Raw genomic sequence first — 17,811 nt, forward strand, 5'->3', positions numbered from 1 at the left:
TAAAGCTTTTACAGGTTAAACTCACAAATTGTCCACCCTCTATAATACAGAGATATGCACAGCTGTTTGCTCCCCCAGGCATGTATTACTTGTTCTGGGTTAATCAATAGGCAAAAAGTGATTTTATTAAATATTAAACGTAGGGTTTAAGTGGTTCCAAATAATAACAGAACAAAGAATAAAACAAAAACGCGATCATTCACACCCCTATAGTTACTGTCCTTTGTTCCAGTTTCTTTCAGGCATCTCTTTAGGGGGGAGAGGCTACCTTTTGAGCCAGCTGAAGACCAAATGGAGGGGTTTCCAGGGTCTTTCTCTTGTGGGCAGAAACCCCTTTGTTCTCCTGTGCAAAATCACAGCAACAAGATGGAGCCTGTAGCCACCTGAGCAAGTCACATGTTTCTGAATGATTCAGCTTTTTGCAGGCCGACACCATTGTTTACATGTTAGTTTGAAAGTTCCCAGGAAAGCTCAGATGTGGATTAGGGTCGCCCAAAGTCCATTGTCCGTTAAGTAAGTGCCCATTCTCAAGAAGCTGACCAACTGCTTCACTGAGGCTACTTAGAATCAAACAAATACATAGCCAATATTCATAACTTCAAATATAAAAATGATACACATAGACAGCATAACCAGCAAACTACACCCTTTCCACAGACACCCTACTTGGCCTCCTCTGTACAAGACCTGGTGCAACCATAGGACCTTCGTTGCAACAATGATCTATATGGTCACAGTTTGTCAATAATGTAATAACAAGGTCTCATCAAGATAATCCTGTTCAAATCAGTTGGAACTCTAGACCTGAGAGAAGTATTTGGGGGTTTGGTTTGGTTTCCCCTGCTTCATAGAAAGTAGAGATGACAGATAATTTAGATTTAATCCAGCAGTTCCAAAAGTTAATACTTTTTAGTGGTCTGAAGCAGTGGTTCTCAGCCAGGGGTCTGGGGCACTGTGGGGGGCCATGAGAAGGTTTCTGGGGGTCCTAAAAGCAGGGCCAGTGTTATACTCACTGGGGCCCAGGGCAGAAAGCCAAAGCCCCACTGCATGGGGCTGAACCCCAGGGCCCTGAGCTCTGCTATCTGGGGCTGAAGCCAAAGTCTGAGCAACCTAGCTTTGCTGGGGCCCTGTGGTATGGGGCCCCAGGCAATTGCCCTGCTTGCTAACCCCTAATACTGGCCCTGGCTTTTATATGCAGAAAACCAGTTGTTGTGGCACAGGTGGGCCATGGAGTTTTTATATCCTGTTTGGGGGGGCCTCTGAAAGAAAAAGGTTGAGAATCCCTGGTCTGAAGTGCTGGCTAGTTACACGGCTTTCTGGCTGCTTTTATAGCTTCCAGGCTCTTTAATAGAAATGGGATCCTTGGAGGCCTATCAAAACCTAACCGCCTGTCTTAATGGCCACTGTGAGGAGACAGATCTGTCTCCTGGTTTTGGAGCTGCCATCCTTCTGTGGGAGAAAATAAAAAAGCAAAATCAGTATGCTCCCAAAAGAGCAAAATACTTTGTATTAGTTACTAATATTTCTTTCCTAATATTACTATTCGACATAAGCAATCAGTACAATTGCCCCAGGGATGAGATTATGAATGGGAGGGAAGGTAGTTTATAAGTCTTTTTATAAAAATGGTGGTATGTCCACACACTGAGAATGGTGGGAAAAAATCCTGAGTCTTCCCTGTAAGTGTGATTGTTCTTTCATGTCTCCTAGCACTTTTCCTGTCCAGTTCGAAATGCTTGCAGGAATAGGACTGTCATCGTGTACCTTGAACAAGATACTACACCTCTACCCCGATGTAATGCGTTCCTCGGGAGACAAAAAAAATCTTACTGCGTTCTATCGAACTTGCTCTGGAGGGCTGGGTAGGGAAGGCCGTGCCTCCCAAAACAGCCTGGCCCCGCCCCCTATCTGACTCCCACCTATTTCCTGCCCTTGACTGACCCCTGAGAACCCCCAACCCACCCTCCTGCCTGGCCCCCTTAACACGCTGCTCAGAGCAGCGTGTCAGAGCTAGACAGACTGCTGCCATAGGCGCCAACTCTGGGGCTGGAGCACCCAGGAAGAAAAATTGGTGGGTGCAAAGCACCCATCGGCAGCTCCCTGTCCCGCCCCAGCTCACCTCTGCTCCACCTCCTCCCCTGAGCGCTGCCACTGATCCGCTTCTCCCCGCTCCCTCTCTCCCTCTAAGGCTTGCCACGAATCAGCTGTTTGGCGTGGCAAGCCTGGGAGGGAGGGGGGAGAAGCAGAACGGTGGCACGCTCGGGGGGAGGAGGTGGAGTGGAGGTGAGCTGGGGAGGGGAGCGGTTCCTCTGCCCCTACTCCCCAGTTACTTGCTGCGGCTCTGCCCCAGCTCACGTCTGCTCTGCCTCCTCGCCTGAATGCGCTGCCACTCTTCTTCCCTCCCAGGCTTGTGCAAGCCTGGGAGGGGGAGGAGGGGAAATGCTTTACTGCGTTATATCCGAATTCATGTTAATCAGATGCGTTATATTGGGGTAGAGGTGTATATACCATACTCCAATACACCTTACTGTTAAAGTTTTCTGGCTATTTACCTTAAACAATCTTCTTTTGGATATTGGTAGCTATTCCTTTGTGCCTTGCTGAAGTCGTCGTCCTGTGTTCACGCTGACAGATGTGTAGTTGGTATGTTGTAGATACTGAACAATTTTATGAACACTGTAGGTGACCAAGTCACTCAGGGGGTGTTACTGTGTATTGGGGTGTTAGAATTTCATGTGACCGTATTGATCTAACTTACATTGAGGATAGTGGAATGTTTACATCTATAATGCTCTAATTCAGTGGGGTCTGAATGAAAGTGATACAATAGCTTCCCTGATAAGGACACCCAAGCACCCACTTGGAAGATGATGAGGCAAGCTGTTAGCTTACTATTCTCCAACCAGTTGCAAACCTTGTTTTGCCAAAGCTGCATATTACCAGATCAAAAGAAAACTAAATAATTAAAAGTGACTTGATTCCTCTGAAGAGTCAGTTGTCAGTGAGCTCTGACAGGGAGACAAGCAGACACACACACACAGAGACTGTGGAAGAATCTGTAGGGAGATGCTAGGCATGCATATTGTTTACTTTTTTATTTTAGATGCTAAAATGCTTTTGTGATTTTGGGGACGAGGAAGATGATGAGGGGAAGGTTGAATATAGCGCTTACCAGGCAAGTGGAGAAACCGTTCTCTCGACAGCCAGGAACTGTTTATCACCCTGGAGACAGTACCCTCCCAACCCAGGTTCCCGGACCTTGAAAGCGGAGAAGGTACCTCTGCTGAGTGTACCTTTTGTAAATATAATACATGGTTTAAAAGCGAGCATGTTTAATGATTAATTTGCCCTGAAGACTTGGGATGCATTCACAGCCAGTACAGCTACTGAAAAAGTGGCTGGGGATGGAGCAGAAATCCTCCAGGGACATCTCAATGAAGTAGTCCTGGAGGTACTCCCAAAGCTTTTGTAAAAGGTTTCTGGGAAGGGCAGCCTTATTGCGTTCTCCATGGTAGGACACTTTACCACGCCAGGCCAGTAGCACGTAGTCTGGAATCATTGCATAAGAAAGCATGTCAGTATGTGGTCCTGGTGTTTGCTGGCATTCAAGCAACATCTGTTCTTTATCTCTCTATGTTATCCTCAGGAGCGTGATATCATTCATGGTCACCTGGTTGAAATAGGGGAATTTTATTAAGGGGACATTCAGAGGTGGCCATTCCTGCTGGGCTGTTTGCCTGTGGCTGAAAAGAAATCATCCCCGGTGTTAGCTATGCGGTGCGGGGAGGGGTGAAGTCATCATCCCAGAGAATTGGGGGTGTGTGGGGGTTTAGTTGGGTTTGTGCAGCACGTTAACCCGAAAACATCAGCCCCTCCTTTTAAATGGCCAATGTGTCTTTTTCAATTTTAATCTCCCTTTTTTCCCTCATGTAGCTGCAAATGTTTTCAACACTGTGACTAGCATCTCTGTCCCAGAGGCTAGTGCAGATAAGGTGAAAAAAACACACTTGCGATGAAATGTTCTTTGGGCTCATGCAGTCGACCCAAACTGAAAGAGCCCAGCAGAATGCGTGGAGGCAGACAATGGCAGAGTCCAGGGAAGCACAAAATGAACGTGAGGACAAGTGGCAGGATCAAGAGAAGAGGTGGTGGCAGCATGATGAAAGGATGCAATGCTGAGGCTACTGGAGGATCAAACTGATACGCTCTGGCGTATGGTTGAGGTGCAGGAAAGGTACAGACTGCCACTACAGCCCCTGTGTAACCAACTGCCCTCCTCCCCAAGTTCTGTAGCCTCCTCACCCAGACGCCCAAGAACACAGGTGTGGGGGAGGGCTTCCGGGCACCCAACCACTCCACCCCAGAGGACTGCCCAAATAACAGAAGGCTGGCATTCAATAAGTTTTGAATGCAGTGTGGCTTTGTCCTTGACTTCTCCCCCACCCCTTGGCAGTTATCCCCCTATTTGTGTGATGAATTAATAAAGAATTTATAGCCTCTGCATGCAGTGATTGGGGGGGAGGGGAGAGAAGAGGGCTTACAGGGAAGTAGAGTGAATCAAGGGGGGGGATTTTCATAAAGGAGAAACAAACAGAACTGTCCCACCATAGCCTGGTCGGCAGTGAAACTGGTTCTCAAAACTTCTCTGATGTGCAGCGCACCCTGCTGTGCTCTTCTAACCATGCTGGTGTCCGGCTGCGCGTAATCAGCGGCCAGGCGATTTGCCTCAACTTCTCACCCCCCCATAAATGACTCCCCCTTACTCCTACAGATATTGTGGAGCACACAGCAAGTAGTAGTAACAATGGGAATATTGGTTTCACTGAGGTCTAACCGAGTCAGTAAACTGCGCTAGCATGCTTTTCAACATCCAAATACACATTCTGCACTTGCTCAGCCTATAGTTGAACAGATCCTGACTATGGTCCAGGGTGCCTGTGTATGGCTTCATGAGCCAGGGCATTAAGGGGTAGGCTGGGTCCCCAAGGATAACAATAGACATTTCAACATCCCCAGCGGTTATTTTCTGGTCTGGAAAGTAAGTCCCTTGCTGCAGCTGTTCATACAGACCAGTGTTCCTGAAGATGCAAGCATCATGTACTTTTCCCAGCCATCCCACATTGATGATGGTGAAACGTCCCTTGTGATCCACCAGTGCTTGCAGCACTATTGAAAAGTACCCCTTTTGGTTTATGTACTGGCTGCCTTGGTGCTCCGGTCCCAAGATAGGGATATGTGTTCTATCGCCCCACCACAATTAGTGGATGGCTTGGCTGCAGTGGGATTCCCTATGACCTGCACATTTCCCAGAGTCACTACCCTTGATTGCAGCAGCTCAGTGATTGCATTGGCTACTTGGATCCATGAGCCCCCACAGTAGATTTGCCCACTCCAAATTGATTCCCGTCTGACCGGTAGCTGTCTGGTGTTGCAAGCTTCCAGAGGGCTATTGCCACTCGCTTGTGAACTGTGAGGGCTGCTCTCATCTTGGTATTCTTGCACTTCAAGGCAGGTGAAAGCAAGTCACAAAGTTCCATGAAAGTGCCTTTATGCATGTGAAAGTTTCGCAGCCACTGGGAATCATCCAAGACCTGTAACACTATGCAGTCCCACTAGTCTGTGCTTGTTTCACGGGCCCAAAATCGGCATTCCACGTCAAGATCCTGCCCCATTGCCACTAGGATGGCCAAATTGCCAGGGTCTGTGCTTTGAGAGAAGTCTGTGTCCATGTTCTCCTCACTCTTGTCACCGCGCTGCCATCGCCTGCTTTTGCGTGTTCTGTATGATAATGTGCGAGGTGTTTACAATGCTTATAATTGCCACGGTGATCTGAGCGGGCTCCATGCTTGCCGTGGTATGGCGTCTGTAGGAGAGCAGAGTTGCAGGGGAAGCGGTGGTTGGATGACCAGTTTTGCAGACCTACTGCACTATCTGCTGCCAGGACACAGCAGCTGAGCAGGCTGCACACTTGCCATTGTATGGTGAGACAAGAGCAGCTGAGCAGAGTTGCAACAGAAACAGCCCTGCAAGACCACCAGGAGAGCAGAGTGGCAGCGGAAGCAGTGGATGATGACGGTCATATAGAGGACCTGTGAGGTGGATTCATAGCATCAGAAGAGCAGAGTGGCAGCAGAAGCGGTCATTTGATGATCGTTAGCAGTCCTACTGCACCATCTGCTGAAAGCAGTATGGCGTCCACACAGAGAAAAGGCACGAAACGATTGTCTGCTGTTGCTTTCACAGAGGGAGGGGCAACTGACGTACCCAAAACCACCCGTGACAATATTTTTGCTCCATCAGGCATTGGGAGCTTAACCCAGAATTCCAATGGGCGGTAGAGACTGCAGGAACTGTGGTATAGTTACCCACAGTGCAACGCTCTGAAAGTCAACGCGAGCCTTGGTACTGTGGACGCACTCCACCGACATAATGTGCTTTAATGGGGACGCACACAATCGACTGTATAAAACTGCTTTCTAAAAAATCGACTTCTATAAATTTGACCTAAGTTCTTAGTATAGATATACCTGTAGGAGTGCCTGTGTTTTAGCAACACTAGCAGTACTCTGCCAAGTTCATGTACCAGACAGTGAACTGGTAAGCATCTGCTTTAATACATGGCCTGACTGATTCCCAGCCTTTGGTTCAGGCCTCAGGTCTTGTACTGTGCCACATGGTCCATGTTCTCTATTACAGTATCTTAATGGATGACCACCATCACAAGAAGCCTCTGTAATGCCAAACATGTTTCCTGTCACAATAGTTATGTAGCATAAACCTCTTCCTAAACTTTCAGGAATCAGAGGTTCAAATCCCAGCATGATGAACTGAGTTCTTCATTCCTTCCATGGTACATAAATTAAGTAGCATAAAGGTCATTGTGTGTGGGCCTTTGAGGTAACCAAGACTATAGGGTCCATCTATCAATGTGACTATGAAAGCACCCCCAGGACAGCCTATAGGCATAGGGGCTTGTTCCTGTATCTCTAGTGAAACCTCCTCTCCCCTTCCAAAGTAATAGTGTGCTGCATGTTAGTAGTGCTGCATGCATGTAGTTATAAAGCACTATGTCAAGCAAGTTATTTAGCACAGCCATTTTAATTTAGTATCAGCCATGGCATGTAAATTAAAAAAAAAAAAATCTAGATACCGTGAGTATACCTACTGGAGAAACCTCTGCATAAAGCAAATTGGAATTTAACAGTTTATTTGTTATTTTAAAAGCATAGGCTATCACATAAGTTGGGAAATTGCATGTTTGTTAGAATCAGTACTGTAATAAAGTTGACCTAATTAAGAACAAGAGTTTCATGGAGGTAAAAGTCATGCTTAGATCTCATCAGTATTTCACTTAACTGTTTATTTCCACCTTCAATTATTTAATGAGTTTCCTTAGCAACCAACTTCTTCTCCCACTATAAAAATAAGGGAAGAAAGACGCGCACACACCAAAATTTTCTAAAAATGAAGTCTGCTATGAGATTATCAGAGGCTCTTTAAAGCAGAACGAGTGAAATGGAAAGAATTCATTGTACTCTAACAGAGGACAAAAGGCTTACAAGTCAGTTTTGAACTCATGATTACTACTCTGAGTTAATCTTGTCTGCTGCTGTATAAGGAGCATTACTGTTAACATGAGGACATTGCTTCAGAAAATACTGAATAAGCTAACATCCTATCTTGTGATATGGCTGGCTTTCTTCTATATACTTTTACAACCTCTAATAGGATGGCTGGATGTCCAAGTCCATTCCAGAACTGTCTTCCAGTTAGGATTGCAATCTACAGCTGTGTTATTGCTTAGGGAACACATTTTCATAACTGCAAACAGAACAGCATAAACATTTTCTGTTTTGGATTGGCAGTCCATTCAGTGGAGTTAGTAAATCCAAGCTTTATCAATAACATTCTGTAGTAATACTGCTAGGGACAAGTGATAAATCCAAGTGCAAATTACACTAAACCTGCATTTTGATATTGTGTAGTCTGTAGTTAAAGCAGTATACAAGGACTAAAGCAGAACACAATTCTGAGCAAGTCAAACAACTATCCTGTATGCTTCCATTTATTAAAAAAAACAAGACCAATTGTAGAGGCTATCATCTACCATACAAGATGTATCCTCTTACACAACAAAGGGCTTAAGATTTCCAAGTGATCTACATGAAGATCCTAGCGTGAAGACAATTTTGCACATGGCACTATTTTTTATATAGTTTGCATTACTTTCCTTTTAACAAGTTATTTATAAGGTGCATTCTCTAAGTTTTTTGTCAGCCTGCTTCAAGGAGATCCATGTATTCAACATGCTTGAGCGCAGCTTGGCCCACACCAAGTGGTTATTTAATCCAAAAATCTCAGCAGCAAACTGCGCAGCTCCTTCGGGTGAGAGTATAGTAGGACAGCCAAGACCTGTTGTAGAAGAAGAAAAAAATCGAATCTGTTATCAAAACAGGATTTACAATGATCCTAAAAATTACTAACAAGTAATTTTTCAGGCCCTGATGGTTACTGCAGGATTTTTTATTTTACTTTGTCCAGTCTAATTTAAAAAAGGTAAAGCATAAGCAACCTCAATAACCCTAAAGATCCTTGCCTTATTCCTTCATTCCCAAACAAGACAAGATGGCCAGTTTTCAACTGACACAGTTTCAACATGCCCCAAACCTCTCTGCATATTTGAAGAAAGTGGAATTCCCTTGCCTTTGATGATTTAAAAAAAAAAAGAAATCCGCCCCATATGTATAGTTTAGCCTAGTGGTTCTCAGACCAACCCCCCATATAAGAACCTTGCGGCCCCCCAGTTTGAGAACCCCTTAGCCTCTCTCATTCAATGTTGCTATAACTACTGACAACAATGATTGAGTCAGCATATACCTTGAAATCTGAACAGACTATTGAATGTATACAGAGGACTGTTCAGTGTCTAAGAAAATGCGGTTTTTAATTTCAAGCTATGTGCACCTTTAGGACTGATGCAGTTTCACAGCCAAGTAATTCTTTCAACATTAAAGCATCATAGAAAGGCTCTTTCAGTTTTATATGATCAGTTGCTAGGTTAACAAACATACTAAAGCAGTTTCATGAAGGTAAAACATAAAATTAAGTCTCAAGCTGAGGTTTTTTTTTTTTAAGATGTCATATGAATTCCAGTACCTATTTTAAATGTCAGTTATTTGAGTAAGACTATAATGAAAGTTAAGTTTACCCCTCCTTCATTTTCTACGGCTCCACCTCCATCTGTACCAGGAAACTGAAATGTTACTGTCAAAAGGATTTACCCCTCCAAACCCTCTTCAGCAGTGGCTGAACTGACAATATAAATGGGTCAAAGGCATTTTCAGCACTGCTGAATTTGGCAGATGTGTCCAGTATTAAAAAAAATGGGGGGCTAATTACTACAAGAATGTAACTACATATGCCATAGGTCAACATGACGCTTCTTACCACTGGGCAGTCTAAGAGAAGACCAGACATCCTGAGCACCCCAATCGGCTGAGAGAGGAGGACAGCTGACAACTGGATATGACGTGTTACCAGACAGCACTGGTCCCAAGCCATTGCTTCTGCCAGCTACCGCCACAAACACAGTAGGGATTCCATCACCTAACACACACACACACGAGCATTAGCAAGTAAATATCAAAAACCAGTGGGGGGGAGGAGAGGAGAGAGAGAGATTTATACATTTTTCCTTTCCCACACCTGCTTTCATGGAAAGGCTCTGTGTCTAAATACCTCCCCCCTGCAAACACACACACCTTTTTTTGAAATTCTTATTACGAATCAGTTAAGTTTTAGTGTTGCTCAGATTTCTCTTTTTTGGAATACAATGTTGTAATTTCCTTTAGTAATATTCAGTAACTATCAATCACTGCTCTTGTTACACCATCTACAGAAGCAGCATATGAGAGGCAACTCATACATCGAACTCCTTTCTCAAACAGGGGAAGAAAACTTTGAAGATTCATGATAATGGTGCGTACTGGCCATTTCTTAATGGAAACTGTTGAATCACTGGATTTTTTGTTAATTAAAAAGTTTGGCCTGTTGCAACAAAATTTGTAAATATTAGTTCTGCAAAGTTCAATATCAGGGCTTCTAAATAACATCTGGAAAATCTGTGCTTGCCCACACTGTGTCCCCAACTCCCATATCTACATGCACAGAGTGTACAATGGTGCATGGAAGTACCTACATGTCCATGCAAGCACAGGTCTGCAGGAGCAACAAGTGAAATTACTCCTTATGTTCAGTCAAGGCACATGGTTTTTTAATAAAATCTAAGGGTTTTTTGGTACAGAGTACTAGTGTCCACCCCATTATTCATTGTTTTCTATTCTGTGGGCATCACAAGATATGGTTTTCCACCCAGCTGCAGTGTGCAAAGGGCAGCCAGTGGTGTGGTCCAAAAAAGATGACATTAGATGAAGGAGAGACTTAAGTTTTAGCAGCTGGCATTTTTTCTCCAGAATAAGAAGTGACAATGTGTGTGTACATAGCAGGACATTGCAGTAATCCAAGATGTTGAGATGATCAGGGCCTGAGAAAGAATTTTAGCTGTTGGGATAGAGAGGAAGGCAAGATTTTTGGGGAGAAAGAAGCCGTTAGACTTAGACAGGTATGGATGCGGGAGAAGGAGCAGCTGACAATGAAACAGGTGATGATACAGAGTACCATTTATAAAGTTTGCAGACAATACCGAACTGGAAGGGGTTGCAAGTGCTTTGGAAGACAGGATTAGCATTCAATGACAATCCTTGACAGATTGGAGAAATAAACAGGATGAAGTTCAATAAGGACAAATGCAAAGTACTATACTTAGAAAGGAATAATCACAAATACAAAATGGGAAATAACTGCCTAGGAAGGAGTCCTGCAGAAAAGGATCTCAGTGTTACAGTGGATCACAAATGAAATGAGTCAAGTATGTAATTTTGCTGCAAAAAACACCCCTCCCCCAATTCTGTGATGTATTGGCAGAAGTGTTTTAAGCAAGACAAAAAGTATTAATTCTTCAACTCTACCCAGCACTGACATGGCCTCAACTGTAACACTGTGTCCAGTTCTCAGTAGCACAAATTGGAGAAAGTCTAGGGGAGAGCAACAAAAACGATTAAAGGTCTAGTAAACATGACCTATAAGGAAAGATTGAAAAAAAAAACAAAAAAAAAACCCTGGGTTTGTTTAGTTTGGAGGAGAGAAGACTGAAGGGAGACACGATAAGTCTTCACATACGTACAAGGTGCTTATAAAGAAGAGGGCGATAAATTTCATGCAGTTTGTGGCAAAGTTCTCAGGAATCTGAAGAACTCTAGTTATTGGCTCTAAACTTAATACATGACTAGTCAGGGTTTACCTTCATACTCTGCCTTGATCCTCAGAGTTTCATCTGGCCCTTTGTGAGCAGATGTCACTCGTAGCTCACAAGGAATTCCAAAGTTTGCACATGCCTTTTTAATTTTTTCGCAGTGGCCAAGATCAGAAGATGATCCCATCAACACCACAACTCTACCATGGCTCTTTGTTTTCAGCAGCAACTGGAGTGGAAAAAAAGAAAAATGAACCACAGAACTTGAACAGAGTACACAAGATTGTCAATTTCTACACAGACTACAGTTAATATTAACAGGGGTACCTCCACTCTTTCTGCAACCCATTCAAAGTTTCTTTTAACCATCTGAAGCGCTTCAGGAGTTACTTCTTTTAGATCACGGTAAGACTGAAATACACAGATAGCAAGTTATTCCTGATGTTCTATTTGGAAGTGTGATGGTCAATCATTTTGCTCTTAAATATTCAACCAGGTGCAACCATTCTACTACCAGAGGCTAGAGAAATTTATGCCATCTTTCAAACACCTGTTTCTTGAAATATATATATTCTACAATAGATTCTTCCCCATGAATTGAGGCCAACATGACATCAAGAGAATCCCAACATCTCAAATTTTGAGCCATTAGCTCCAGCAAGCACTATTGTCCACCACATTATAGTAGAGTCACAGCACCCTCTACTTCAGTCAATTCCTTTCTGAGAGAAAACTCAACTTCAGTGCTTGGTTGCCTCAGCCATGATGTGTTAGCTAGCCCTCTCATGCCCAACTGAAGTCAGCTGGAGGCTTCCTTGCAAATATACACCATGCTGCTTTGGCATGTTAATTTTAATTTGGAAGCAGAGCTTCAATCACAGGACAGCAACTGCAGTAAAGTACAGCCAACACCTAACAAAAAAAAGTAAACGCCAAAGTTATAGTAATGGTGGATTACCACCACACCAGCGATTTGCTCAGAAGCAAATACAGTTGTATATTTGTAGTATAACAGCTAAAATGAGTGAAGAGGAAACACCATAATTTTTCATTTCATTCAGTTTTTAAAGGAAGCAGACCTAATGCTGCTTTCCAGTTTTAATTTGTTAGTAATAGCACTGGAACACTACTGTATCTTGGATTATCATAGACATAAGTTATGGCAGCTTGTGCCTACTCGAGAGAGTCTACAGTATTAGTGGAAGTGACTAAAATCACAGAAGTTCCACGAAAGCAGCATTCAGTGCAGCTAAAATGGTGCCCCACAATGGACTCAGTCTAGGATAAACCACAAATCTTTGTTCCAGGCAACAAACATCTGTGGACTGTCTAGACTTGTGGCTCTTGACCTTTCCAGACTACTGTACCCCTTTCAGAAGTCTGATTTGTCTTGTGTACCCCAGAGTTTCACCTCACTTAAAAACAAAATCAGACAAAAATAGAAAAGTGTCGCAGCACACTATTACTGAAAAAATGCTTACTTTCTCATTTTTTACCATATAATTACAAAACAGATCAATTGGAATATAAATATTGTACTTACATTTCAGTGTATAGTATATAGATCAGTATAGAGAGTCATTGTCTGTATGAAATTTTAGTTTGTATTGACTTTGTTAGTGCTTTTTATGTAGCCTGTTGTAAAGGTAGGCAAATATCTAGATGAGCCAATGTACCCCCAGGGGTATGTGTACTCCTGGCTGAGAACCACTGGTCTAGACCAGCAATTACATCAATGTTAGTTATCAGTTAAACTGAGTTAAAACAGGACAAACTTTGGCCTAGACAAATCAAGAGGCTCTGAAAGGAGAAACTTGGGACCCATTGGTGAGCCAATTTTCATCTTCATGGCATGTTTCTGACTTCTAGTACTTCATCAGTGTGTGTCTGTGTCACTCAATTATTTGAATAATTCACACTCAAGGAGTACATTTTATGCAAGAAGTTCTGGAGATCCCTGCAGACTTAACATTATACACAAGGCACTATGATAACACCAGAAAATATTGCAGGAATTCCTATTAACGACACAGGCATCCTTAAGGACTTGATTCTGTTGCCATTAAAATCAATGGAAGTTTTGCCATTGACTTGAACAGGATCAGACCTTAAATGCTTTGTGGCCTACCTTGCATAAGCATAGACTGCCAAGGAAAGCAGCTCACAGCAGTTGCTTGAATGCTGTCCACACAGCCCCCCGGCCCCACCAAAATAAGATGTAGTTTTGTTTTTTATCTCTGATTCAGACCCAAAATGGTAATAGTATTACCTGTTTGTCCTTCTGCTGGCTTCGGTCTCCTGACGGCCACAGTCTCCAAGAATCATTATCAATAACATCAGCAAGGACAATCTCTTTTGTAGTTATATTAACACCAAACTCAATCTAGCAAAATTAAACAAGAGCTGTAAAGTAGCATCAAAAACTTATTCCACTACTTGCAGAACCATATCTACAAGACAGATTTTTTTCTTATACCTTCATGTCTACAAGAGTGCAGTTCTGGGGTAACCAAGATTTTTCCAGTATCTCAAAAATTGCCTGTGTAGAGTGGGCCATAATATCCACCTCGGTTTGGCCAATAGTAAGTCCAGCAAAGCAGAACTTGGCTTCAATTAGTTGCTCCTCAGACCATTGTGGATCATTAGCAGCATCATCCTGAAAATGAAGTAAAATAAACTTGCATAGAATAAGATCAGTTAATGACAATTACACCAGACTTGAGTTAGATTAAAAGAAAGCCTAACAAACAGTGAAGAGAACAATTTGAAATCCAGTATCAGACAGGTTTTGTGGCTTTAAATTGATATTTGATAAGTCCTAGCAAGATTTTTTAATCACAACAGTACTGAGAAATCCAAGCTGCAAGACTTTTACTACCTTAAGATAACTTGAAAAAAGCATTACTTACTTGAACATTAAGTCTGGAAGGTGCATCAGAGAAGTGAGTTCAAGACAAAGCTTTAACTATTTTTCAGTCAATAGTCCACAAAACTTCTAATTTGGTAAATGTTTCTAGAAACGCTGTTAAATCCTAAAGGATTAGCTAGTTACACCATTCATACTTTAGCAGACAGCAGTGGAGGGGTGTTGGGGTGTCTATATTTATTTTATCTCCACTGTATGTGGTATAAAAATAATAAACTGCAACACTGTATGCCTTTCAACTCTAATCACCACTTAACCTACAAATCTATTTCCACTGGACTACAGAGAGTTCAGTTTTAACGAATTCCAAGAGGACTTTCGCTGCTAGTATTTAATCAAGTAATGCAAGTTTGACTCTAAATGTTATTCTCAACCTGCTTATTTGGAGGCAGTCAGCACATTACACTAAGACTACTTGATCTGTATTTTTAAATCACTTTTCAAGAGTTCTTTTAATCTTGAATTGGACAGAAGTTGCTGTATGAAAGCAACTGTTGTAAAATCTTCAAGTATAGATTTTGCCAGAGCATGCAGTGAATACAACCTATTTATTATGCAAGATGCATGGTTATCATCTGCTTTCAGAAGGGAACGCCCCTGTATATTGCTGACACCAGGATGGTTACTGGCTAGGTCCTTTCATGCTCTCCTCCAATTGGGGGAAAGGTGACAAGAAAAAAAAAGAGAGACTCCCAGTTTCACAAGGATACCACTTCAGAGTTTTAGCCATGTTCTCCCCTCAAAGGGAAGAAGTTAGCAACCTCCTAAAGGAGCCCGCGTGCAAGGAAATAGATCACAGTCCCTTGGGGAAAGTCTTCCCTGCCCATTCGCCATCCAGCCCAAGGCAGCTACTCTGTTTGGAACCTCTCTGCTACTGAGTACCCCTGAATATCACTGAAGAGTCAGAATAGTTATTAAAGACTGGTCACTCTCCTCTCTGCTCCATTTCTCTCTCACTCTCACCCCCCAACATACCCCTACCAGCTTGCAGAACTCTGTAATGCTCCCTAACCAAACTCAGCTTGCTTTTGTCCCTTTCAGCAGCATAAGAGAAGAAGTCCCAATGTTTCCATGCTATTAAGATTGTTCAAAAATGCTGAATACAAAGACCGTGATCCACTGAATGCCTGGGGTTACCAGTAAATTTACTCAAATCAGACACTACATATACCAAAAGGACTTCGTCAGCGAAGTACTTCTAGGACAAGGATCAAGCCAACATCAGAAAGATAAAATGTTGATGCTCTGAAATGTGTAGCACTCTCCCAATAATACTTTTTCCCACCCCTTCTGCTTACAGTTCAACCAGAAGGTTTACCCTCCCACTCCCTACCCCCAGAGTGGGACCTCCTCTCTAAACAGGCCAGTCCCTGGAGAGATACATCCTTATCTTGTCACAATGGTAGTGGGGCCGTGACCCCACACCCTTCTATAAGGATGCTGAGGTTTCCTTTAGTTGATGGCTCGCATGATGTGTAGTTAACTGACATGATCTTGTCACATTAAGAACTGAGGCAAAACTCCCTGTATAAAGTCACCATTCCCCAACAGGATTAGCATGGACTGCTGGTACAGCAGAATAAACCCTTCTGAGTTTCCTGCATCACCTCACTTCCGCTATGCTCCCAAACCCTGCCAACACAAGAATGAAAATCATGCATGAACTCCCTTTGTTACTTTATCATGTTACATTTGTTTAGTGGCAGCTTAAGTGATCTAAGGAAGGACAAGAGAAAAAGTCCATAACATCGACCACATTTTAACAGATTATCTCGTGAACCACCTCCTCTCTCACTTACTATTATGCATGCTGTCTTCCCATTTGTGATCACAAAGGTCTCCTTCCCTCCTCATTTACCTCACACCCATTTCAATTACAGCAATAGTTTACAACGAAGAGTAACAAACAGAGAGTGCTTAATGCATTTTTAGCTGTTCTGTAATGAGATTTAAATGCTGGAAATGAGTCTGCACTATGTGACCAGCCAGCTTTCTGATCTAGTTTGAGAATCTCTGATCTAAGAGAATATTCAAGAAAGACATTTTAGAAATGTTTGCAAAATACAGTATCAATACTAGTTTTTAAAAATCCATCAATAAGTAGTTTCATTTCAGTTTAAAGGGACATCTGTCATCCTAAAAAATACACTTGTCTGAAAGTGTTATATTTATAGCTGCTATAATTATATTTCTTTTCACCCTTTGTTTGCCAGTCAGTTTCATTATTTTTTCAGTAGGATCAATTAGCCAGTTTCATATTTGTATGGATCTTGCATGCAGTAATAAGGGTAGCAAACACACAAACAGAAGTGCAAAAACCACAAAAATTGACAGAAGTCAGTTTCAGGCACTAACCCTGCTCCTGTGTTCAGCTTATTTTGTAAAATAATGGGCATCAGGTTTAAAACAAATAAAAGGAAGTTCTTCTTCACACAGCGCACAGTCAACCTGTGGAACTCCTTGCCTGAGGGAGTTGTGAAGGCTAGGACTATAACAGGGTTTAAAAGAGAACTGGATAAATTCATGGAGGTTAAGTCCATTAATGGCTATTAGCCAGGATGGGTAAGGAATGGTGGCCCTAGCCTCTGTTTGTCAGAGGGTGGAGATGGATGGCAGGAGAGAGATCACTTGATCATTACCTGTTAGGTACACTCCCTCTGGGGCACCTGGCATTGGCCACTGTCAGCAGACAGGATAGTGGGCTCGATGGACTTTTGGTCTGACCCAGTATGGCCATTCTTATGTAAAAATGATGCTACTTCAGGTGGACGGTTACCTTTAACAAATTGCCTTCTTTTGTTTAATAGTTACAGTTTTACTTACCTTGTAAAACATCTCAATTTTGGGTGGGTAAAACTTATAACCTTCCTTGACACCAGGGTTTCTTTTCAGGAAAGAACCAGTAGCAATTCTTCTGCACACCCATTCAATTGGAATCATTTCACATTGAGCTGCTATGAACGCGGTGTCGCTATGTTTTCTGACAAAAGCAGTTCTGATTCCTAAATGTAAAAAGAAAACACAGTTTACTCTGTGCATTTCTATGAGTGAAATGAGAACTGCGACCAGCTTGGCGTATAGTTGATCAAACAGAAAATTATTTCATCAGAAGATCCCTTTTCTCAAAGACCTTAATGTGTTGTTCTGTAGCTACAATACACCTAAGATGATTACTTCCCAAGTGAGAGGCCTTAAATAATTAGGACAAACACAAAATGGTCTCAGTCCAGAAAGCACTCACTTCCCCAATTCCATCCAACAAAATACACAGTACATTATAGAGAGCCTTAGAAACTAGTTTGTAGTGCATTTTCAGAACTTGTTTAAAATCACTTTGCAATAGAACACTTTTTCCTGATCATGCTATAGATCAGTGGTGGTCAATCTTTTTTCATTTGCGGATCCCTAAAAAATTTCAAATGGAGTTGTGGACCTTTTTGGAAATTTTAGATAAAGTCTGCAGACCCCCAGGTTCAAAACCACTGCTATAGATAACCTAAGTCAATGCTCCTAATAGATGCCTTCCCATTTTCATCTTTCTGCTAGTTTATGTCCTTATATTCGAGTCACAGTG

At 42.4% G+C, this 17,811-nt stretch overlaps 1 protein-coding gene and 1 long non-coding RNA gene across 2 annotated transcripts in view; one reads left to right on the top strand and one right to left on the bottom strand.

The window, feature by feature from the left end:
* Positions 1 to 2,206: 2,206 nt before the first annotated feature.
* Positions 2,207 to 4,497, top strand: LOC140910606 (uncharacterized). Its single transcript, XR_012158661.1, has 2 exons — positions 2,207 to 3,274; positions 3,934 to 4,497. It is a non-coding gene; the product is annotated as an uncharacterized lncRNA (long non-coding RNA).
* Positions 4,498 to 7,343: 2,846 nt separating this feature from the next.
* Positions 7,344 to 17,811, bottom strand: part of PAICS (phosphoribosylaminoimidazole carboxylase and phosphoribosylaminoimidazolesuccinocarboxamide synthase) — a 63,532-nt gene continuing 53,064 nt past the window's right edge. Inside the window, exons 13-19 of the mRNA XM_073343195.1 lie at positions 17,061 to 17,239; positions 13,788 to 13,967; positions 13,581 to 13,694; positions 11,639 to 11,722; positions 11,360 to 11,540; positions 9,448 to 9,606; positions 7,344 to 8,412 (exon numbers count right to left, since the gene is read on the bottom strand). Of these exons, the coding sequence (XP_073199296.1) occupies positions 8,246 to 8,412; positions 9,448 to 9,606; positions 11,360 to 11,540; positions 11,639 to 11,722; positions 13,581 to 13,694; positions 13,788 to 13,967; positions 17,061 to 17,239 (1,064 nt within the window). The 3' untranslated portion in view covers positions 7,344 to 8,245. The remainder of the gene's footprint in view (positions 8,413 to 9,447; positions 9,607 to 11,359; positions 11,541 to 11,638; positions 11,723 to 13,580; positions 13,695 to 13,787; positions 13,968 to 17,060; positions 17,240 to 17,811) is intronic.

The sequence above is a fragment of the Lepidochelys kempii genome, chromosome 4 (assembly GCF_965140265.1).
Source record: "Lepidochelys kempii isolate rLepKem1 chromosome 4, rLepKem1.hap2, whole genome shotgun sequence".
Classification (NCBI taxonomy): Eukaryota; Metazoa; Chordata; order Testudines; family Cheloniidae; genus Lepidochelys; species Lepidochelys kempii.